The sequence below is a fragment of the Aphis gossypii genome, chromosome 2 (genome assembly GCF_020184175.1).
Source record: "Aphis gossypii isolate Hap1 chromosome 2, ASM2018417v2, whole genome shotgun sequence".
NCBI lineage: Eukaryota > Metazoa > Arthropoda > Insecta > Hemiptera > Aphididae > Aphis > Aphis gossypii.
Genome location: NC_065531.1, coordinates 39,384,670 through 39,410,293, shown reverse-complemented (window position 1 = coordinate 39,410,293; position 25,624 = coordinate 39,384,670). Strand labels below are relative to the sequence as shown.

Genomic DNA, 25,624 nt, shown 5'->3' with positions numbered 1-25,624 from the left:
CTATGATTTTTTTTTTTTTAGTGCAATTAATTATGACGAAAAAGATCCTTTTCTCTGTCATTCTTGTGGTTTTTGTAAATACGCTAAATTTGATTATGTTTTAACTGCCAAGCCTTGTTGTGCTGTTGATCCTATTGAAGATGACCATGATAGGAATAAAACTATAAGTTCCATCAATACAAACTTGGAAAAAGCTGATAGATTATACAAACAACTGGTATCGTCAAAACCTGTGTTAGAGGTAAAAAAAAAAAAAAAAAAAACATTAATATATCAAATAAAATAATATAAGAAAATTCATACCTAAAAAATCAAAATATCCATTGTTATTTGTTATTATTTTTAGAATATGTTAGTAAAAGTTATGGAAAATCGTTTGGAAAAGTCAAATAATACAAATGCAGAAGAAAGCCAAAGTCCAAATGTTGTGCCTGTCTCAGGATTTGCTGCTGTTGTTAATGGGGCTATGAATAATAACATTTCTTCTGGACCTGTACATCAAGTAAATAGATCTATTCAATTGTTGGCACAAAAATATGGTTCTGAATGCCGTAATACTTTTGAAGATCTCAGTCGTATTGTTCAAGTAATTATTATGTTTTTTTTCTGGAAATCTTATTAACTACCAATATTTTATTGGATTCTATATGTTATGATAGTATCCTTAAAATGTATAAAATATTTGAATTGTTATAAATTATTTCAGAAAGTTTTGGCAAGTCGTAAAGAGTTAATAGCATATGATCAAAAACAATTGGGACAAGTTAAATCCACTATTCGTTTTAATGGCAGTATCAGTTCTTCTCTTTCAGTTTCTGATTCTGCAGTATCTATTTCTCAAAGTACATCATCGTCATGTTTATTGCCAAATACAAGTTGTTATGGGTGTATAACAGCAGCTCTAGAACATTGTTTTGTTATGTTACGTGCTCTTGCTACAAACATGACGTTGCGTAAAATACTATTGCAACAAGGACTTATTCAGGAATTAGTGGAAAATAATATAAGAAGAGGATCAGTTCAAGTAATACTTAAAATTTATTAATTTTAAAAATGTTTAATGTTGTATTAACATTTAATTTTAGACTCAAGAAGAAGTAAGAAATCTTCTTTGTATTTTAATACAAGATAATCAAAAGGCTACTGAAGATTTATGTGGATTGCTGAGTCAAAGAATATCACTTACAATTCGAGGACCAATTGCAAATGCTGACCTAGCATTTGCTGTAAGACCTGAGATTTCTTTATTGGCTACAATGTTGTATAAAGAAGATTCATGTTGGGAACAAAAAGCCAAATGTGTAATGCAGCTTTTCTTTATGACATGTAAAGAATTTCAGTCTTCAGCAATTGTTACTTATATAACACTACCATGTTTAAAAATGATGCGTAATATTATAAAACCACCAGCGTCATCATCTAAAGCAAACAAGGTAAATTTTACAATTATTTTTATTATTAAGATTTTTTAGACATTGAATGTTAAATGAATTGTAAATAAAAACATTCAACAAAGTTGATTAAAAATTATTCTAATTCTAAAAATATTAATTCTGGTACAAACTGGTATGAAAGTGTTTATTTTAACTCTGAAATATTATGTCTGAATAAGACTTACTCTCATATTTTCCTATTGGTCCTTTTTCCACTCTGGTCAAGTTACTTGATGATTAGGGAATGGATTTTAATTTATTATAAAATTAAAAATATTTAAATATATATTCGTTTATTACTTAATAAATATTTTTTTATATATTTATAATAAAATTTGAAAAGAAGATATAATTTATTACAAATATAAAATAATACTTATTAATATTTTTTATTTTGAATCATCTAAATTGTCTTTATGAGGGAAACAGTTAGAATCGACATATAACTTGAAATTTTCAAATGGTTAATGGAATTTCAAAAGTTTTTAATTTTGAAATAGTATCCATTAAAAATACAAAATTAGTGGAAATAAAAGCTAAATTGTCTTACAGATTTTTACTTTCCATGAGCTCATTAGTTTTTTTTATTGTCATTGCAGCATTGGAATCTAAATTTAAGACAACATTTTTAATCTTTTTAAAGTTATTCAAATAATATATTACAGCTGATAGCCACGTACCCCATCAAGTTATAATAAGCTTGGGAGGGTTAAAATTGAATACATATCTTTAAATGTTAGTATACAAATAATAATAAAATTAATAATAAACACGAAAATTCTACAATTATACATAATTTGTGTATTTATTTGTAAAAATATTTAATTATTCTTAAATATTTAAAATTATTTAACATGAAATTAACATTAGATTATTTGAAATTAAATAGAATGTATACATGTATCAAAAACTTTCCGATGTTAAGACTTCATAAAAATAATTTGTTTTAATTAATATTCGTCCCCTGCTGATGATAAAGCCATGTTCATTGTTGTTTTCTCAAAGTATATGAATACTAAATATGCTTTCATGCAAGTCATTCCAGGTTTTTTTTAAAAAATTTTTTCAAATAGTTGTTGAAATGTATAAGCCTATTTCATAGTATATTCTATGGATTACTAGAGTAAATAGAAATATTAATTATAATACAATTGAACACATATTTATATATATATTTTAACATAACCATGTTCAATAACGTCTTTTATTTTATTTGTTTATCTAGGATAAATCTACGGATGTCTTGTCAACTGTTCAAATGTCCGATAATTTAATGGTTGATTTTAGAAAATGGGCCAAACAAAGTCCTGAACATATGTTTAATGCATGGCGTCAACGACTTCAAAAGAAAATACCATCAGATACTCCTGTTAAAAATAAGCCTAAGTCAAAGGTAAGAATTAAGATATTAAAATATGTATTTTTAAATTTTTACATAAAGGGGTAAACAACTATTTTGAAGACAAAAATTAATAAGTAAATATCTAATTTTTTAGGCAGATTTTATCTATTTTTTTATGTACCTAAATGAAGTAATTTAATCTATTTTTTTTCTTAAGTTAATGAAAAATAAAGTTGGTCAATATTTTAGATAACTATGTATCTTTTTTATCAATCAATTCATTTAATTTTTATTATATTATTAATTACATTTATATTTTATCATTAAAATGTTATACTTTGTGTATTATCATTTTACATTTTATTACTGTTAATAAAAAAACATGTCTATAAAAGTAAAAATTAATTGAATGAAATTGTATTTATTCAAAAATGCAATATATTATTAATATAATAGGTTTATGCTTTATGGTTGAATTAAATGTTATGTATTTTTCTAATATTTTTAGAAAGAAATCAGACAATATTATTTAGCTTCTAAATATTTTAAGAAATGGAGATTATATTCTTTAAGAGATATTGCAAAGCCATTCCACCTAACAGAGTCTTCTTGGCTAAAGCATTTCTTATTTTGTTCGAGTACACGTCTGTTAAGACAAGTTGCCTGTGCGATATTTGAGGGTATTGCTCAAGTACCAGAAAGGAAAAAAGAGGTAAGTTTTCTTACTAAACTGTTACTTGTTAGTCATTTCAACTCTAAATTAAAATCTGTAATGTTTTTAGATTTTAGATCTTCTGACAGGTTTTTTAACAGAATTAGGAAATGCAGGCGAAAACTGTGCTGAATTTTTAGGTTTATATCAAAATCTCATTCAACAAACCCCTTGGAAACAGTATTTAGCATTACGAGGAGTTCTTATTATGATATCTGACATAATTACAAAAGAAATAAAACATTTACATCATTTAGAAGAAACTACATTGACTTCAGATTTAGCTCAAGGATTTGTCTTAAAAAGTTTAACTGGATTGTTGGCATCATTTTTGGAAGTTGAGAGCATTAAACAACAATACAAAGGAAGACTTGTAGGTGCTATTTTAAATGGATATCTTTCTCTCCGCCGCTTAGTTGTTCAAAGAACACGTCTAATTGATGAAACACAATCTCAACTTTTGGATCTTCTTGAAGAAATGACGTGTGGAACAGAAACAGAATCAAAAGCATTTATGGCAATTTGTGTAGAAACTGTAGAAAAATGTGATATACAAGATGTTCGTACTCCAGTTTTTGTATTTGAAAGATTATGTTCAATCATTTATCCAGAAGAAAATGATGTTGGGGAATTTTATATGAATCTAGATAAAGATCCTCAACAAGAAGACTTTTTGCAAGTAAGTGTTATAACATTTAATGATTTAATTGAGTATACATTTACAATTACTTAATAGAAATATAATAGAACTAAGTTTTGTAATGGTTCTTATATTTTATAATTCAGTAATATGGGTATAAGCAGGGAGGCTATGTTCTTGTCCTGTAATACCAATATAATGTTATAGGTAGTTCATAATTTAAAATTTCTATTAAATTTTCAACAAATTAAATTAGTAAAAATATATTTTATTTTATTGAAAAAAAATTAAGTCAATTATTATTTTATAGGGTCGCATGTTAGGTAATCCATATAGTTGTAACGAATCTGGTCTTGGACCCCTCATGAGAGATGTCAAAAATAAAATCTGTCAAGATTGTGAACTGGTTGCTCTTCTAGAAGATGATAATGGCATGGAACTTTTGGTTAACAATAAGATTATCAGCTTAGATCTGCCCGTTAAAGAGGTAAAATATTGTATTTATTATGAATTATAGTATGAATTTATATTGAAAGTATTTTATTATAATTTAATGTTTTTGTATTTTTTTTATAACTAGGTATATAAAAAGATTTGGTTGCCAGAAGGCGGGGACAATGAAGCTGCCATGCATATTGTTTACCGCATGAGAGGATTATTGGGAGATGCTACCGAGGAATTCATTGAAACGTTGGATGCCAAATCTGATCAAGAAGTCAATAACGAAGAAGTTTATAAAATGGCAAATGTAATGGCAGAATGTCGTGGTTTGGGAGTTCTAATGTATCGTCTATCTACAATTAAAGACCTATCAAGGTCGCGTCCACTCCTCCAAGTACTTCTTAAATTACTTGGACTTTGTGTTAAAGTGAAACATAATCAAGAAATATTAACTGAACCTATGCTAGGATCTATACCAATTCTTCTTAATACACTTGAGTTATGTTTAAGTAATGAAGCTGATGGTTTGTCTAATACATCACTAACTGAACAAACTCTTGACGTAAGTAAAATTTAAATGTTAATATTGCATTTATACATAGTGTAATATACTATTATACTCTTTAATTTATTAATTTAATAAATAGATCTTGGAAACTATACTATCAAAAGCTACTTCCAAAGGCCCAGAGACGTTTGCTAAACTATCAGAGACATTTGGCCCTGATGATCATATTCGGTATCTTCTACACTGTGCATCAAATGCTCGCTATACAATTGTTCAGCATCTAACTCGTGTCTTAGCTGCCCTTACATACAATAATAAAGCTAAAATGATTATTCTCATGGATCATTTTGCTTCAGTAATTTCTGATTTTGAAAAATTTGATGATGTCCATTCTGCTCAAGATGAACAAATGGTAGTATCATTATTGATTACTAACCTATTAAGTTTAAAACTAAATAATTTATTTATGTTAATATATTTAGATGAATTTGTTTTGTGATTTGACGTATGGCATTGAAAATAATTCACTTGGAAATACATTAAAAGATTATATTCTTTCTCTTGGTGTTATTAATAATGTTATCCAATATATATCAGTGAGTATAATTTGCAGTTGATAAACTCGAGTGACATTTTATAATAACTACTTATTTTGTAGCGCCATGCACCCACAGTAAAATCAACGTTAAACAAAAACAATGATAAAGATGAATGGAAAGAATTCATTTCTAAACCTTCGTTAAAATATATTTTAAGATTTTGGACTGGATTAGCTAATGGCCATGAACCAACTCAGGTATATTATTAAATTATTACAAATTAAAAATAGTTAAATTGTATTTAATGAACATTTGAGAAATTTTTGATTCTGAGCTAAGAAGCTTTTAATGTGTTAGTTTTGAAATGATGTTTTGTTTTTATTTTTTTCTGCTCTTGTTAGAACCAAATATGTTAAAGTCCCTTTATTAATTAGCAATATTATATAGCTGGTACCTTTAAAAGGTCATATTCTAATTATCTCTAATGGTTTCTAAAAACATAAAGAAGTACTAGAAAAACAATATGTTTAACCAAACACAAATAAAGCCTAATTATTTATAAATTTTTTTTTTTATCAACTTTTATTTCAAAAATATTTTTAATCATTTTTTTATAATAATTTTAGACTGCTGTTTCTGATGACTGTATTCATACAGTACATTGTTTAGAACAAGTGTCATCAGATGAACATGTTGGATCTCTTGCAGAAAATTTATTAGAAGCATTAAAAACTAATCCAAAAATGGCAGAAAAAATAGAAAAAGTTCGTGAACAAACTAAAGCCGAGAAAAAACGATTAGCAATGGCGATGCGACAAAAACAACTTGGACAATTAGGAATGCGTACTAATGAAAAAGGTCAAGTAACTGCTGAAACTTCATTATTGCAACAAGTAGAAGATTTAGGAGAAGAGACTGGATTAGTGTGTGTCATTTGTCGTGAAGGATATAAATTTCAACCAACTAAAGTATTAGGTATATATACATTTACCAAGAGGTGTGTTGTTGAAGAACATGAAGTTAAACCTCGCAAAACCATTGGGTACAGTACTGTGACACATTTTAATGTTGTTCATTTTGACTGCCACATGTCTGCGGTTAGGTAAGCAATGTTTAAAAATACTATTTAACTTAACTGCTTATTTTATAGAATTAAATTATACAATATTATTTAACTTGAAACAAAAAATTGTCTTTATATAATCAATAAATCTAAGTCTTAATGTTGAATATCAATTTTATGATATCAAAATTTTTATACTAAATTGTTGATGTGTTACAATTATTATGCATATTTATCAATAATAAATATATATTAACTCAAACATAGTAAAATATTAGGTTATAAATTAAAAAAAATGTACTTAATGCTAATTATTTAATATTATGATGAAGTTTTTTCATTTAAAATGTAGTATTATATACTATATATAAAAAAAAAAAAAAACAAAATATAATTCAATTTAATTTTAATTGCTGAACAGTTAACGATCATTTAAATTTTATACATTTTACAATATAATATTATAATACTCCATAATTGTCTTATTTACATTAGTCTGGTTTATTAGATAACTGTACTTTTATATATATTAATTCCATACTTTTAAATATGTGTTTGTAAATGTATGCCTAATGAAAGTCATTGTCCAATGACCAGATTGACAGTGTTGTCTCTAGTCACTATTGACCAATAAATAATAACATTAAAATATAATTTATTTTTATAAAGAAACTTAAATTGTTCTATTTTTTAATTGTATTTTGTAGACTTGCAAGGGTAAGAGATGAATGGGAATCGGCAGCTTTACAAAATGCAAACACAAAATGTAATGGTTTATTGCCAATGTGGGGTCCTTCAGTTGCCGAATCAGCATATGCCAATTGTTTAGCCAGACATAACTCATATTTACAAGAAGCTACTGGCCAAAGAGATATAAGTTACATGCAAACAGTGCATGATCTCAAATTACTTTTATACAGATTTGCACAAGCCAAGAGCTTTCACGAAGACACAGGAGGAGGTGGACCTCAGTCCAATATGAACCTAGTTCCATACCTCATGCAAATGGCATTATATGTGATTAACACGTATGTAAAGTTCAATTTGATAATTTATATGTTTTATTATAGTTGTATTTAAAATGAATGTATATATTTAGGACTAGACGATCCACTGCAGAGGAACGTAATTTAAACACATACCTAGAACCAAAGTCTGCAGACCAGTTAATTGATACTTTTTATGATACTGAAGGTCCATTATACTATCTTACATTGGCTATTATGTTGACTCCATACTCAAAATGGATGTTGACAAACCGTTTAATACATTTGAATAGAGTAATATTGATGGCTCATGTTCATCATACCAATTCTTCTATAGCACCCAACGTACGCTCTGTGCCTTTGACTCCTCATGATTATACTGCTTACAAATCAGCTCTTATGTTCTTTGTATTAATCAATAAGATGTATGAATGTTATTTCAAGGTAATGAGTAACTTTTTTATAAAACTAATGTAATTTTCTGAAATATATATTAATGTATTTCTTACAGACCGTAGAGGTTACTGAAAGTAAAAATTGGTCAGTAAGTTTAGCTGATTATATTCGTCATAATGATGAGATGCTGCTCAAATCTTCAGAAATGATGATGAACGCTTTAAGTGTAGATTTCTTACCTTGCACCTCATTTGAAGAACTTTGTGATGCTGCGAGTAAGATAATATTTATCATATATATTATAAATAAAAACAGATTTTAATGCTCAAAAAAACAAAAAATAAAATACGATTTAATGCACTAATAACAGAATTTTTTTAAAAATACACTAACAAAATGCTCATAAAATTATTTTTAACTTAGAATAATTGGTTAAGTTATATTTTTATAAATTTTTATTTTTTGGTATTAATTATTTGTATCATTATCATCATTACCTAGTTGTTTATCTATATTTTTTTTACCCTGAAAATTGTTGAGCATACAACTTCCGTTTTATGTATGTATATACCTTAATGTTTACATGTATTAACAATAATTTTGTTTGGCATCACATTTATCTGATCGGTAAAAACATAATAAATATTTATTTTTATTCTTTTAGAAAGAATGTTAACTAAATTTTTATCGAATTTTATCCATTCCTATATAACATAAAATGCATTAAAAATACCAAAAAAATGCTCTAAAAAGCAAAAAAAGTCTTTAAAATGTAAAATGAAAGTTAAATTTTTAATTCCTTAATGTATGAAATGAACTTTGTGCTTGGAGAGCAATGTTTTCAGACATTCAGAAAAAAATGCAATTTGAATTCAAATCTGTTGCCTAATTATAAAGTAGTGAGATAGATCATAGATAGATATATGTATAAATATATGTACATATATTTTAATATTAAACTAATTTTAAATTCTAAGTAAAATAATAATAATATGTATGAGTTATAATTTGCCTAAAAATAAAAAAATGATTTCTAATAATATTATTTTGAAAAAAATAAGTAATACAATCAAAAAGTATTGATGTTAAAATGTTGAAAACTAAGTTTCACCAGTATTTTATAATAGTGATATGTAAATTTGATACAATTTAAACGTTTCTGAAGAGTATATTATTATATGGGTTTTGGGTATTTATATATTAACATTTTTTTAATTTTCAATCAGTTAACTTATAACTGTCAAAATACGTTTATGTGGCTAATTAAACGTTTTTTCTTTGTTTTTATAAATATTAAAACTCAAAATCATTTTTTTCTTAATTTGAAAAATTTATTAAACATTCATTTTTTATTCATAATAACCCTTTAACAAAAATATCATAAAACATACTTTTGTATTATATTTTATCTAGTCTTTTATTTATAGTACTTAATTGGCTATTGTGTTGTCTAAAAAACAATCGTATTTATTTTATTCCAGGTTTGAATGTTGCGGATCCATCGAATCACATAAAAAACCTCTTGAACACTTACCTTCGTCAATGAAAAATATGTTATACCTAGTAAATTGATAAAAAAAAAAAAAAAAATCACCATTATAAAATTATTTTAATTATTTATTCACGATATTTATTTTACATGTGATTATTTTATAAGTATATTAATTATAAGAAATTGGAAATATAATTCTAAAAAAAAAAAATAAATAAAAATATTTAAATAAGTATCAATGAATATTCTTTTTATTAAGAACAAAATAAATGTGCCACATTCCAATTATGTCATTATAGTGTTGTTGTTGTCTTCTACAGTGCTCGGCGTAGTAAACGAAGAATTCAGTTGTATGAGAACTATTAGGTACGTCAAAAGTAAGGATAAAATCTGAAAAATAAAATATTTATAGTGCATATGATGGTGATCTTTGATCAACGACGCCTCCACTCACCGAGCCAAGCAATCCTCTGTTGATTTCGTAAAAACCGATCACATTCACGTTTGGTTGATATTGATTCACGGCGTTCAAGAATAATGTTATCTGTTTAAATTTATTAAAGAAAAAATAAATAGTTTTATTGGAGCAACCCACTAACGGAATTCTCTTTCTATTAGGTGTCCTAAAAACTTCAGTGAAAAGCGATTAGTGTGTAGAGCGTAAAACTATTATGGGCAACATTATTGGTCACATCTCCGCTCCCCAATTCAGTCCATTGAAATTTCAATTGAACAATATTGAATAAAACAAATAAGCACAAATTATATCTCGTGACTCGTATGTGTGTGTAGTATAATATATGTATGTGTAATGTGTACACAACATAATATATTTACTTTATTTATAACTATTGTGTGTTACGGCGATTTTATTTTTTGACATTTTATAAAATCGATATCGTTGTATGATGGGGTAAGTCGCTCGGCAAGTATACATTTGAGTTATATAGGTACCTGCAGTATTCGTTAAATCACCGCGTTTAAAGGGAACTCTGCGAACGCAAATATTATAATATATATATATAATATCCCCGTGCTCGTGCATTAGACCTTTTGTGCGACGATGTGAAACGTTTTTGAAATGACACATCATCACGGACGAGAAAACTTGTCACGCTTTTGAGATAAACCGAAATGGAGCACCCGAACGACTGCAGTATACGTTTTTGGTGGGCCGAGATAGTATCTATATATGCGTACATCCCGAAATATTTGTACTGATTAAACCCCACTTTTGATAATTAATACATAGGTACACATATTTATGCACACGTCTATATACTGCATGTTCACTTATTGCGGGGCTGTACCTACGTTAGCATTACACCCTAAGATAACTGTAACCGGCGGCGTCCCCTCTGGGCCCGTGCGAGGTGCAGTGCGTGCGCGCTTGTGTCTATATAATAATGTATTATTAGAGAACGTTTACATAGGTGGTATATGTATTGACGTTTGAGTTGAACACATGCACAGACGAACGCTAATACCGCGTGTTATAGCCGTGCGTGTCCGTCACACTACGCGTCAATGCGGAGACGAGAGCGAAAACGAGACAAATGCGCAATAATAATATAATATTGTGTTCGCGCGCGACTGTCGTCCGCGGATATCGGAAATCCGGGATCTCGTGCGACATCACGATATGCTAACGTATACTATAATATTATATATATGTATTGCAGGGTGTCGATAATATTGGATATGAGTACGGCGGGGGAGCGTGTACCTGAATGTAATTCGACGTCGTCCATCTCGCCGAAGACTTCAATTTCAATATGAGCAGTATCACGTTGTCGACGCACTGCGAGCGGCAGGATAGCACATGAAAAAAATAAAAATAACGCGACTCGTATTCAAATATGTGTATCATAAGTATAGATTATTATTAAAAAGTATATTATAGTATATATCGTATATAGTCGCGAATCGTCGTATAAATCCTCATTGGTAATACGCGTATTATCTCTGCATCGTCGGTGTGATGGCCGGAAGAGAGGACGGCGAAATGACGCGGACGTCGACGAGGCGATTATTGCCGGTTAAGCCGACCGGTTCATACAGTTGAGCAAATTTTATTCAAAACGATTTCTCGGGCCAACGAAGGTTAGGTTACACAATTAACAAATCACCACGGATGAAATGTTGGCTTAGTTCACCCCCTCAGTATAATAATTATGCGCGCTCTCCTACTACATCTATATATTATAGTGTATATTTATATAAGTATATGTACGATAAACCGACCACGAATTAATTATCAATTTATCATATGACTTGCAGGCTGCAGTGGGGTAAATATGAGTGGTGATGGTTAGAGGTTAAGACCACAAAAATCTTTAAATAAACGATGCTCTCTTCAGGACAGTAATACAAATACTCCTTGTAAAACGATGAATACTTAACTTCAAAAAAAAAAAAATCTTCTGTATGGCTTCTGAAATTTTTTCCTACTTAAGTCACTGCAGTTTACTCCTTATGTAAGCCAGATCAAAATATGAAAATGAGTATTATACCCGTGTCCCTTACATTCTCCGAAATGTCGTCCGACTTTCGTAGGCCCATCGGTGGTTAGGTTTAGAAAAATTCTTCACGATGACAGCAGGACATATTGCTGATGATTTATTATAGGTTTTTGTTTATATAATTGTAGCTATTATTTATTTAACTTTATTCTTGTTATTCTACAGACCTAAAGTTAGCTTTATTGTACATTATTCACAAGAACACTGATCCTGTATGAAGGCCTCGGCTATAGTGAAAATTGTAAAACATTCTACTTGTCTACTTCCGAAAAATATTGAACTACTTATAAAAAAAATGACATGTGGGAGACATGAATAGAGAAAATGTTTATTGACATCACTGTCTCTCCCTATATATAAGTACATAAGTAATAATACACAATTATTAAATTATCTAAAATATGAGCTTGAGAATTGATTTTTTTCTTTTGTTTTTATAATTTTTTTTCAAGTTAAAACAAAACGTAATAAAAAATATTTCCCGTATTAAAAATGAAGTCGTCTGTAATAAAATTTAAATAAGCTACGGTTTTCACATTAAGTTTAATATAATTATAATGTAAAAAAGATGTAGACTAAATTTTTATATATATTTTTTTAATAAAAATTGTTTATTGTACCTATGTTTACAGTTGGCTATAACTTATATATCACACAGACTGTTCCGTCATTTTAATTTATTAACGATTTTGTACGCAACTGATGATGATAATAAAACTTCTTTTGTTCCGGACATTAATAATTGCACGCGTACTTATGAAATAAACTGATAACAAATTTCGTGCTTAAAAGCGCCGTAACATACATTTTTTGTGTTTAATCGTTATTTTTGATAAAAGTAGAAAAGTAGTTTTGTCACACGTTTTGCTACTCTCCCCTCAAATAGATAGGTATGGACCTATAACGTTCGAAATGCGCCTACAATACATGGGCGCGGCCATATTGTGCGCAACCGCTCGTTGCACCTTAACTTGCCAACAACAGCGGTCTTAATCCAAATAAATTAAAATATATTTTACACGACATACAGCGGTAGGCACCTCTTATACTTTTACGCTAAACAATAATTAATATTATTCTTACCAAACTTTTTTAATTCTAGGTAAAATGCTCGTAAGGCTGTTAAACGTCGTCAGAAATATAAGCACTCGTCGTCTGATTGAAATAGATAAAAATGCCGTCAACGATACGCGAATATCGAGTCGTCACAATAGCTATTAGAAATCGCAAGCGGTAGTTTTATCGATTTGTCGCATTAATGACTCATCGAACACCCCGAAACAAACTATATAGGTATATATATAAAGACATACATATTATAGTACAATATTGTACCTATTTTATCTGCTACACCCATAATCGCTATACCAAATGTTTAGTGCAATCGATAATATTGCAGTCTCGACACGAGTTTATCTGTATTTTGGCCACTACCGACTTAAGAGGTCATATTATACACTTGTACATAATACATATACTCTTATACAATATAAAAATATAATATGGCATGTACCTATATAAGGCTATTTACGATATATATAAATATATAAATACAGATGGGTGGAAAATGTGTAAATATGATACACATGTATTTATGACAATGTGAATGCGTGATACCCGTGCCCAGTGGTGGACTATATACATATATATGGCTAAAATTCGACTTGGAAAAACTATTTTACTGGCGGTACCCAAATTTGTTTCGTCCTGCGGGTGTATTTAGTGATTTTTTCCGTAGGGTATTTAATGCGTGCATATTTTAACTAGAGTTTTATAAAACGCATTACCCTTTGTTCTCAAATTAGTTAACTATACCTACTAAATAAATAATAACTCATATTTTGTAAAACGTAATAAAAAAACAGAGTAGGTACAATAATATTAAGTAAAATATAGTTATTTTATTTTTTTGTCGTCTGCCTATAATAAATCAGTTAAATACTTTTAACAATATGTCTTTAACACCGATAATATTATTCAATAGGTATATTTTTTATCTACTGTCATGTTCCTGTATAAAGACCGGAAATGCCGTCTGTTTGAATGCGAACAGCCCGTCGCCTGCAGCAGTATACCTACTATAACCTAACCGGAGTGGTCCAGCAACGGCCCGCTGCAGTACCTGCAGCAGCTACCTTTGAACGATTGTACGGTGTACGAAAACCGTAAAAGTAAGTTCATAGTCACACTATTTTAATAATATCGCCTAGAGAATATTCGAGGGCGATCGAGATCCGTGCACGGATTTTAGTCTCACCAAGATATAGGCTTACGTATAAATGTATCTACCTATATATATTTACATATTATTATTATTTATATCGTTCGTGCGGGAACGACGGAAAATTAATACTATACGATTTATATAACAATAATACTGTATGGTAAGCGGTAACCGACTTTTTTGGTCTGACTGTAACCGCAATCGCAGTACACGTACAGGGACGTGGCGTTGCAGGCGAGCGCCACCAAGGCGGACGCGAGCGCCTCGTACCGGCGCAGTCTGACGAGCGTTGCGCCCCACACGGCCAGCGCGTACACGCTCAAGACGACTACGACGGTCGTGTGAAATATGCAAAACGTCACTGTGGCCGACATGTAATCGCCGACCCCGTGCACCAGCCGACTCATCTGCAGCCACAGCAGACGGTAGTCTTCGATCGACCGGGCGCTGAATCTCAAACCGTCCTGTCCGTCCAAGTCCTGTTGTATAGAATATCATATATATATATTGTTTTGAATATAGCTATAATATATAGTTAATTGAGTATATAGTTATAAACTATAAGACGGCTCTACGATTACAATAATACAATTAAGTACATATAATAATGTGTCAAGTAACGTGTTTAAAATTTAAATTGACTTATATATACTTTGACGCAAAGCAACTTCTAAAGTGTATATGTTACGTAGGTACTTAAATCTGTGTTTGTCTTTATTCCACACGATATATGAACATAATATACTTTAAAAAATGTTCTCTCGCTCCAAGTGCGTTTAACTAGATATTAAAACAGTGCAGATCCTCTTCTATTCTACGCGCCCCTTTTCCAAAAGCCTCACGCCCCCTTCATATAGATTGAACATATTATATTGAATATTATGACGTATACGTGTGTAATAATATAATTAAATAATCAATGAAAAATTGGAAAATTCTCAATTACATATTTTAAATAAATAAATCATTTTATGCGTGTTAAGTAAATTAATATTCTTGTTTTTGTTTAGAAAATTAATAATAACAACGTTGATGAATGATTGAAAACGATTTTAATTAATTATTCAAATTGTCTAAAAAATGTTTTAATTATATTTAAAAAAATTTTTTCAAAACCAGCCGTTTAATGGGTAAAATTCTTTCCATGGTCATAATATAAGGAATGCTTGCCTAATGAATTTGTACTAATAGAAGATATTATTGATAATTATATATAATTGCACGTGTCCTTATATAATCGGATCCTTTTGTATTGTCGTATTTCATAATTTTTTGTATGTAATCATTTTGTTTTACACGAAACAAAAGTCAAATATTTCTCTATTTATTACAAAACGGACTCAATAGTTTTTGTCAACAGGAAACTTGTAAATCTTAATATATTTTAATCAACCGTTGGTGTATCGTGTTGAAAATAAGCTTGTTTATAAAAGTCAATTGATGAGAAAAGATGAGGGCTATATCCGAAGTTGATAATAATAAATCATGTGTTACCGTTTAAAAAAAAAATATATAAGTTTTATTGCGTGCCTGTGCATACCGAGGCGGTAAACATTTTGAGAATATTATTGGCTTGAAATGTGTATTTTAGTGCTTTCTATACTCATCAAAAGTCCCCGTTTTAACCATTCGGCTGAAATATTTTGTGTAAGACACTATATATATATATATATTGAGTGAAACACACCGTATTGCTATAATTTATAATCGTCAGGCATTGTAATAAAGTTTAGCGGTATATACACATAGGTACCTAGCGTTCTACATTATTATTGCGGGGACCTCGTAATAAAGTATGAAACGCGTCGTCGAATAACACTCTATATACATCTGTATACTAACGATGTAGCCATGTTGGTACCTATATATCCTCTATTATATGGTCTATTCCTTTATGCGTATTCCATTTGCATTGTGTTTAGTCGAAGCCGTATTATAGGTCATTGTAGGGACGACGAGACGGGTCCGGGCGAAATAAATAGTTAGAGCGAATAACCTACAAAGTATATACGTATATATGTATATGTTGATAATACGTATATATTATATATGTATACGGGAGCCGACATGACATATAGCAGCGATGGCCTGTATTTGTGGCGTTGTGGGTGGTTTTCCGGGTTCAAACCCATCTACCCGCCCACTTTTTTTCCTTTTTCTGTTTATTCGTTCGCGTTTTGTTTTATTTTTATATCATAAAACATCTCCACATTAACTAAAAACTACATGTGTATCACCCGCTTACGTACGAAAAAAGTTAAATTTGATTATAATATATTATTATGATGTTTAATAGCAGCTATGTACATGCAGGAGGATTTTTCTGAAATGAATAAAAATGGTAGTATGAGAGTGCAGCCCATGTGTGGTGCCCCAATGAAGATTTTTTTCCTATCTTCAACATTTGGGTTTATTCAAATTATTATTAGAATATTATCTTAAATGAAAAAATAAACATTCGAATCGTATTTTTTACAAAATTCTCATATACGAATCGAAATGTGACATTTGAACTAGTCGCGTGTTTTTCGTGTGGTGGCTCATCGATTTATTTGAGAGCTCTGCGATAAAAGCAGAGATGAAATTTATTTGTTGTCATTTACATCTATATAATAGTGATACACAAATTCATACATGTATTTGATTAACACAGTGTGGTGCATTTTAAAATAATTATAATCAAATACACTTTATTTTAAAAATCAACTTCTACAATAAGAGTTATTTATATATTTAATGTGACCCCCGCTAACTTAGATGCACTTAACCATCTTAACCTAACCATTTCTGAATATTCAACGTTCGTATATATTTAATAATTCAAAATTTAAATAACAGCATTTTTAAATTTTAAAACATATTAAATTGAAAATATTCAATAGTGGCAAGTGTTGAACTATAAGTCTTTAATAAAAACAACTAATATTGTTTATGTATGAAGTACGATGAATTTAATATTAAAGATAAAAGTATTATATTACATAAAATAAATAATATAAGTACAAAATAAAATGTTTGTCTTATCGTCTATCGAATCAAAATAAATATTATGTTACTGTGATTACCAAAAATCTCGAATTTCAGTATAAATACACAAATAATTAGTTTTTTTTTATCTTTAACTTATGGCATAACGTAAAAACGTTAGTATATTTTATTAAACAATCAAAAGCTAAAATACATAGCTTGAATGTATGACAATAAATTTGATCGTTTAAAAATCTGTAAACCTTATAATTTTGTTATTATTTTATTATTTGTATTAGTTGAAAATGTAAAACATAGTTTAATTAAAATATGTCTATTGAATAACAACAAATAAATGTCACCTCTATTATTTTGCAGAATTCTCAAATAAATCGATGTCACACTACTTGTTTTTTAGTCAGCGACTCAAGCGTGAAAAAACGTGTGACAAGTTCAAAATCAATTTCACATCTCAATTCGTATGAGAATTTTGCAAAAATACAATTTAAGCGATTATTTTTAAATTTTAAATAATATTCTAAAAATAATTCGAACGAGCCGAGATATTTTTAAAATAAGAAAAAATTTTAAAAAAATTTCCATTGGGCTACCAGAGTGAGTACCTACACTTATAATACTGACTTCATCATTTTAGAAACATCCTTTATAACCTTGTAACTATAATAGTACCTACTTAAAAGTTATTACAATGTAACAATATGTCATTATATGTTATATAATATATATGTCATATTATTAATTTTATAACTCGGCAACCAAATAATATTAATCTGTATTCTGCTAAAATAAATATATAGAGGTATAATTAATAAAGTGGTAAATAATATTTCATGTGATATATAAGTATATTGACTTAATTAATTAAAATATATTTTATACGGCAAAGGATATATCATAAGTTATTGTATCTTGTATAATTCGTACCGTTTGTAATTTTTTCTTGTAGCCGTCGATTGTCGCCTCGATCACAATTGCACCCACGAACCAAAATCCCGTGATGAAAACCATGGTCGAAATACTTTTTATCGTGCAAACGAGTACAAATACGTCGCTTATGGTCGATGGCGACCACAAGATTGCAACTCCTGTGATCAACAAGAATAATAGTATCGATTGATAAATCCTGTTCACCCGTTTCTTGACGATCGCGATCCTGAAAGTACCATCCGATTCGCCGATCACTCTGTTATAATTGTCCTGAGATGAAAAGATAAAATTAAATACTATATAATAGTAGCAATAATCGTTAGTCAAACAGTGAAACAGGACAGTATATAAATATATAATATTGTTAATACTGCTAATTGTATACTTAAAATGTAAATATTATACTTTCAGCTATAAGTCTATAAAGTATACAAATATACCTACGGCTAATGTATACTTATAATGCTTAATAGTAAACATAGCATAATACTTATGAAGCGTATGTTATATATTTATAGAGCTATTGCTGCCGGCATTATATTTGGAAAAATACATTAAATCCTGTATTGATGTAATAATTAATGTGCATTTATAAAGTTTTTCAATATGGTTTTTTTTTGTTTGATTAAAATGAATTTTTATTATTATAATATTATGTCAAAATTTGATTTGTTGTACACTTGTGCATAATTTAATTTATGTTAATATTGTACGTTTTGTAGCAATAATACATTTGTCTTAAGGAGGTAAATAGATATTCGTCTGTAAAGTAAATTATCCGTGTGAAGTTGATAAGAAAGTGTAATGTTTTGTTTTTATGAATGTTGCAGAATACATTTAAATACATTAAAAAAAATATTCTAATCAACCAAAAAATAATATGTGAAATAGAAAAATAATAATGATACAAAACATTTTGTTCGTGTTTATTATCGAGCATTTAGAATTCATTTCCATAAATTTTGTAATGTAATTAAATCCATTTGTAGTCTGTAAAAATTAAAATATTCATTTTATGTTGTTATTTTTCCAGTTTTCACAATGTTAGTAAAATAGTTGCCTACTAATATTAATAATACATATAGTGTTTAAGCTATACACATATTCTAACAATATCTATATGACAATAATAAATATTATTCACATACAAATCATATTCATACGATTTAAAAAATATAGTCATCATTAAAGTGATATTATTATACAGAGATTTTTTTTTCAAAGAAATTTATAAGATGTAATTTATAAAATGTCTTTTGGTATAGCCTTGTCACTTAGTTGTTGATGATGATGTCTTACATTTGCAGCGACTTTAGTTAAAAACCCCAAATGCCACAGTAGCAAATCCTGTTATGTTCAATAATTTATAATATTATTATACTTGCATAATGTTATTATTTCAATTTAGAAAAAAAACCCATAGTAAAAAATAAATGAAGCAATCTAAATATTATAAATATTATTGTAGAGAAACTAAATTTTATTCATGTGATGTTCTAGTTGAAAGGACAATTTAGTATAAGTACTTAATTATATAAAGGTATAGGATATCTGTTTTATTGATGGAATAATTTTTTTACTGTTTGATATTTCAAAAGTTTAAATGGTTATAGCCGTTATAGGTAATGTAAAACTGTGTGTGTGAATCTATCATACGTGTATAATATTTAAATGTTTAAAACCAATATTATTTTATATATACTTCAATATTTGTATATACCAAGATAAAAATTATGAAGGTAGTAAATAATTTTTTTGGGAGACTTTTATTACAAAAAAAATAAACAATTATCAGACATGTTATACATTAAAAAGGGGAGATTATAAATATATGTTGTATGTTTAAAATATAGGTTTCTCTTTCTCAAACCATTAAATTTCGTCATGGATTTATTTTTTCAAATAATTGAAAAGGGATAATATGATTAATTGGGTTCCATGACAAAATATCCCTAAATAAAAATATCCTAGCATAAATATTTTATGACGAAATATTGTGTACCTACAAAAATATCCCAGTCAAAATATTCCATGACGAAATACCCCGCTTATATCCCGCTATTTTATAGCATTACCTACAACGCATGCCGTGAGCATTTAACATTCATGAATTAAGTTATTTTATTATTTTATTATTTAATTAAAAGATGCTAGAATTTATCAAAAGCCAAAAAGGCAATAATTTACTAATATTTGAAGGATATTCATTCAGTATACATTGAAAGAGTGAAAAAATAATAATTTGGCGTTATGGTAAAATTACAAATATTGGTAAAACCTAGGATACACAAGTTCGTAAAATCGTATTTTCAAGTGATAATATTTTTATCAGATTTTTTAGTAATATACTATCCACAACAATTGTAAAATGAATACTGCTCGTACGGTTATTTTCAATAGGCCTGGATATCAATCTACTATTTTTTTTTAAATGTTTTAATTAATTTTTTTATATTCTAAAAATGTATTAATATCTATGTAACGTGTATAAAAAGGTTTAAATTGTACTGGCTATACTACCTATAATTTGAACAACAATTTATAATTTTTAAATACTTAATTAAATATTTCATATTTTTACTTTATTAGTGAAGTATCATTTTAAATTATTTAAATATTTGTATTAGCCTTTTCTATTATTATGTAGTTATAAAAATTAGTCACGCGTATAACGAGTGTAACACAATATTAAAAAATTAGGTAATTAATTTGTCACGTGACATTATATTATTTATATTTCGTTGGCGCATAATAATATATATATAATCCATTTATATAGATGTATGTTATATTAAAATTTAAAATGATATCTAACAAAATACTATCAGCAGTATTCGAAATAAACCTTTAGAATATGTTTATTACTTACAAATTATATGGTAGGTATAATTTCAATACATAATTTACTGAGCACTTACAACAATATTCAAATTTGAAGTGTTACGTTTTTATTTAAAAATAAATGAATAGGAATTAGATTACAATATAGATACGTTTATATCCTTATAATATTTCTATTTTAATTTTAATAAATAAAATACAACGAGCAAAATAAGTATATTTAGTAAGGAATGAAAGTATTATTGAAAAAGCGTGATTATAAGAAGCCACCATTTAGTGACATTTAGCTAAAGATTTATTAGAGGATTAATTAAAAAAATTATGAAACCATTTTATTTTTAGTGCATGAAAATAGGATATGCAAAGAGATATGATAAAGTGAAGGAATGTATAAACGGTTTAGGTATCAATGGATTTTGGAGGTATTCTAATCTATAATAAAGAAAAGTTTATAGAAGATATTGCTGCTATTATATCATAATATGAATATTTAAAAGTGTTAAATCAAGTGATTTGAATTCTAGCATAGAAATTTACGGAAGGAAGAAGGATAATCTAATTTTCATTTGCGACCTATGAAAAAAATAAGGGATTTTAATAGTAAAACGAAAATATCATATCTATGACGTTAAAATCGTATTTTCCAAGTATCTATATTGAGTATATGGTAAAGGAATTACATATATATTATATATATTATATTATATAGTGTCTACCTCTTTCGACCGCGTTTGAGACGGAAATATTTAATAATTATTTTTAGTTTGGCGAATGTAGGTACGGCGACCACTCTCTCGCAGGGCTGCGGAACACAATAATATAAGTACAGATATCGTATAAAGTATAACGATGTGCGCATGGAACAACAGTAATCAAAAAAATTATTTAATTATTATCGTAACAATAATTGGATGCGTCGGCCTACTTGGAACTGTCGCCACTCCTGTAGATACTCCTGGAGCTTGACCGTTTCGAACCACATGATGACGGGCACGATCGCGGACGGCGCGACCAACGTGGCGTAGCCGAGTTTCAAGAGTATGCGATTGAAGTTGGACATGTCCAAAGGAGGAGGTTGTCGAGACAGCGTTTTGATCGCTGCAAAGCTGGCGTATCCGAACGCCGCGGCCGAGAATAACGTGTACGCCGAGGACGCGGACACGGTTCTCTTGCTGAAGACTCCTGCGGGAACGAAAATATTATTATAAATTAATATAAGACGACGTGTCAGTCGTTTCTGCAGTTTTTCAGTTGTCGGTGCCAAAAAAACTGTACACAAATGTTTGCAGACAAATCGTCACCAGGCCCAAACATACGGTTTTGATAAAGGTCGTCCGGTCATATTATTATTATAACGTTTAATATATTATATATAATATATCTTTTACCTTATAGTCTATATATATGTTTTACGCGATATACGAGAGCATTACTGAGCATATCACACGTCTAATATATTATAATATACATAGACAGATTTCTATGCTATAAACAGTGATATGTTGTGTGAGGTATTGTACAGAAGTCTATGTGTAGGCAGGCGATAAACCAAGGATATAGGGTACGCGCGTGAAACATGTGTTCCCGACAATGTTTCTGATTTCCCGTCACAATTGGTTATACGTGATCGAATGTTAGCACATGTTTCCGACGAATGTGTTATATTGCAGGTCTTGACGTGGTTTCAGACTTTCTATTTCTGTTTGACGTTTTGATTAGAAATTATCAACTTTTGTGATTTTTTTTATTACCTAGCTCGTTTTATCGATTTGAACTAAAAGTTCACGTCTCGTGATTGAAATTTGCACAGACACGTAAAGATTATAATTTTATTATTATTAACGATTTTTCTTTATATATAATATAGTATATTGTTAAAATTCGCTCTAGATATAATTATTGGTCAATTGTCAGAATTCAAACTTCAATTTACAACTCTTTTCAATCTTCGTGAAAAAAAATTACAAATTTGATACAAAATATTGGTAACATTTTGGCGGTGCGATATGACGGGGAAAATTTCATGAACGTGAGTGATGTCGGACTACGTTAAACATTTAAAATACTGATTCAATGGCAGATTTAAAACATATCGATGTTTTCGTTTTATTTTTGGAGAGCTGATGAAGAAGGCATGTTTCAAACAAATATAGGCACGAATATCCATATTCAATATGTCTGGATTTTAATTGACCTGATTTCCACACACAGCATAACCGTTGCAGTAATGAATCAAAATGCTGTGTAGGGGGCGCGTACCCATTACGTTGCAGTGTACTCGCCGTTATACGTACAATTCTTAAAAGAAATTAACGTATTAATTATTATAACACACGATAGTATAATAACAATTAATAAATTATGGTAGGTACCTACCTATATCACATTTCCGTGATAATGTAGGCCAGGTTAACAGGCAGGGCGAGGCAACTATTCTGATGTGTGCTTGACATTGTATATACGGTACAACGGTTCGTAGTGGTTTTATACTTTATAATTTGTACTTTTACATTTGTTATCCTCTCGGATCGTTTTTTTTTTACCAGGAAAGTATGAATTGGATGTAAAAAATTAAATTAAAGCATTAAAAAAAAAAGACATTATTCGCAGGAATACTTCGCGTGGCCTGTCACCGTTTTGAAAGCCACTATTAAATATCGGTCTCCGCAGAAAAATAGTAAATGCACGAAGAGTACATGGTTATGTAATAATAATAATAATATGTACGACAACGATGACGATGATGATGATGATAATAATAGTAACGGCGATGACGATGATAATAATAACAGTAAACGCCGCACACTACACACAATATTATATTATAATGGAGATAGCCACCATCGAGGTACGTATTTAAACAAACGTTTTCCACGACAATAGGAGTAGAATGCAGTGTTAACAATAATTGTTATAGTCTATGAACAATATGTATAATATGTGTGTGTGTGTATATATATATATATATATTTAGATCTAGTGAAAACGGTGCAGTACTCACGAGTCGAATGCGAAAATGCGAAATGGTTTAAATCGTCGGTATACCGCGGCGGACCGCCAACAATCCGAAATCGTATCGTAGACAAAGAGTTGGCCATGCGCGCATACGAATAATACTTATAATTTATATGATGTATTAATAATACGGACGGAGAAAGAATAATTAGGGCTAATTAATTATGACGAAATGCGCGTCACGAACCCCCCTAGACTATCTTCAGTGCAAGTGGACTATACAAAAAAAATTTGGGCCGAGAAAACTATATTCGACCGGTCCTTAAAATATGTCTTTCGTCCTGGATATATTTAGCGATATTTCTAAGGTATAAACGTATGTAGGTATTTATTTTTTAAGTTTTATAGATAACGTCGGCCTCGAGTTAGTGATTACTGAGCAAATTACCTCGTGCTTTGCGCTTAATACAAAATAATTGAATTAAAAAATTAAATTTAAAAAAATGATGAACTATACTATTTTAATGACATAATCTGGTTACAAAATAGTTAAAAAAAAAACAAATATATATATATATATAATATTTAATAGTATACTGTTAACAAAGTAGGTACCATTTCGATTTCTCGTGTACGGACAGATGCCCAAAATGCGAAACGCCGTGAAGAACGGACCGCACAGCTGATCGAAAAACGAACGTGTAGTTACCGGCACGTTATCAACCGTCGACATATTTCTACTAAGTACCAAAAATATTTTACTGAGTTTGACGACACCATAAACATATTATATCGATACGATTCACGAATATTTCATTCCGTGTTGTAAATGTATTCAATAAAATATGTAATCACGTCGTTGTTTGTATTATTTTCTCGCAAAAATAAAACGTTTTAAACACTTTTTTTTTTTGTTAATTATCTACTTGACGGATAATATCATATTTTTGTAGCGCATATCGTATTGGCTCATGTTTAGTATAAATTAATATTAAAAAGTACACGCGATTAAGATCGATGCACGAACGTTTTTAACCTATATCTCTACATATATATATACCTACGACCTACAGCAAGTGTATATAGCTATTTATTATATCCATTAGCTATACATAAATAGCAAGCTTTTTAGCGTACACATATATTATTATAAACGCGTTAGAGGACGACGATTATCGGGGAGGGAACTTATTATTCATTTCTAAATCGATTTGCTAACCATTAATTTTGAACCATACGAAGATGAGGGTGTGCTGTATAGTATTATTATATTTATACATAATTATGCATTATTAATAACACACGTGTTGTGTATAATATATTGTTTATAATACGTCCAATTATTGTACCTATATTCATAATAGTATAATATAACGCGCGATATTGGCTTTTAATCGATTGATATATACATTATACACACGTATGGGTATAGTGTACTAAATACACGTATTATTATTATATTGGACTTATAGTTACGTCGTATATATTATTTTATAACCGTTTACTTTGTTATAGAATTTCATAAAATTCGTACCACGAGTACCTGTCTAATTCATTATAGGCTCGCCCGCACCGCTGTTCTTGTTTAGCGTTTTAACGAACAAACAAAATAGTA

The 25,624-nt window shown here is 29.1% G+C and overlaps 2 protein-coding genes and 1 long non-coding RNA gene across 8 annotated transcripts in view; 2 read left to right on the top strand and 1 right to left on the bottom strand.

Annotated features, from left to right (window-relative positions):
- The window catches only part of LOC114131289 (E3 ubiquitin-protein ligase UBR4), a 32,133-nt gene extending 22,342 nt beyond the window's left edge, over positions 1-9,791 (top strand). For both annotated transcript variants that reach the window (XM_050201884.1, XM_027996466.2), the window contains exons 56-72: positions 22-241; positions 347-586; positions 707-1,024; positions 1,086-1,433; positions 2,659-2,826; positions 3,284-3,487; positions 3,558-4,166; positions 4,438-4,614; positions 4,708-5,130; positions 5,216-5,488; positions 5,559-5,672; positions 5,735-5,872; positions 6,242-6,717; positions 7,386-7,706; positions 7,778-8,108; positions 8,176-8,335; positions 9,542-9,791. In XM_050201884.1, the coding sequence (XP_050057841.1) occupies positions 22-241; positions 347-586; positions 707-1,024; positions 1,086-1,433; positions 2,659-2,826; positions 3,284-3,487; positions 3,558-4,166; positions 4,438-4,614; positions 4,708-5,130; positions 5,216-5,488; positions 5,559-5,672; positions 5,735-5,872; positions 6,242-6,717; positions 7,386-7,706; positions 7,778-8,108; positions 8,176-8,335; positions 9,542-9,606 (4,585 nt within the window). In that variant the 3' untranslated portion in view covers positions 9,607-9,791. The remainder of the gene's footprint in view (positions 1-21; positions 242-346; positions 587-706; positions 1,025-1,085; positions 1,434-2,658; positions 2,827-3,283; positions 3,488-3,557; positions 4,167-4,437; positions 4,615-4,707; positions 5,131-5,215; positions 5,489-5,558; positions 5,673-5,734; positions 5,873-6,241; positions 6,718-7,385; positions 7,707-7,777; positions 8,109-8,175; positions 8,336-9,541) is intronic.
- On the bottom strand, positions 9,665-24,823 carry LOC114131368 (gustatory and odorant receptor 63a). The gene is made up of 7 exons (XM_027996563.2): positions 24,625-24,823; positions 21,980-22,236; positions 18,211-18,483; positions 14,475-14,777; positions 11,279-11,353; positions 10,007-10,096; positions 9,665-9,942 (listed from the first exon to the last, which is right to left on the bottom strand). Exons 1-7 carry the CDS (start codon positions 24,740-24,742, stop codon positions 9,838-9,840), a joined length of 1,221 nt encoding a protein of 406 aa, XP_027852364.2. The 5' UTR covers positions 24,743-24,823; the 3' UTR covers positions 9,665-9,837.
- LOC114131369 (uncharacterized) lies at positions 11,209-18,368 on the top strand. 5 transcript variants are annotated; one of them, XR_007604490.1, is made up of 5 exons: positions 11,209-11,655; positions 13,177-13,367; positions 14,059-14,245; positions 17,644-17,880; positions 18,233-18,366. It is a non-coding gene; the product is annotated as an uncharacterized LOC114131369 (long non-coding RNA). The 5 variants fall into 5 exon arrangements; XR_003592990.2 differs by lacking the exon at positions 17,644-17,880 and having other exon boundaries at positions 18,233-18,368; XR_007604492.1 differs by lacking the exon at positions 18,233-18,366 and having other exon boundaries at positions 11,209-11,612; positions 17,644-18,217.
- Positions 24,824-25,624: the final 801 nt, after the last annotated feature.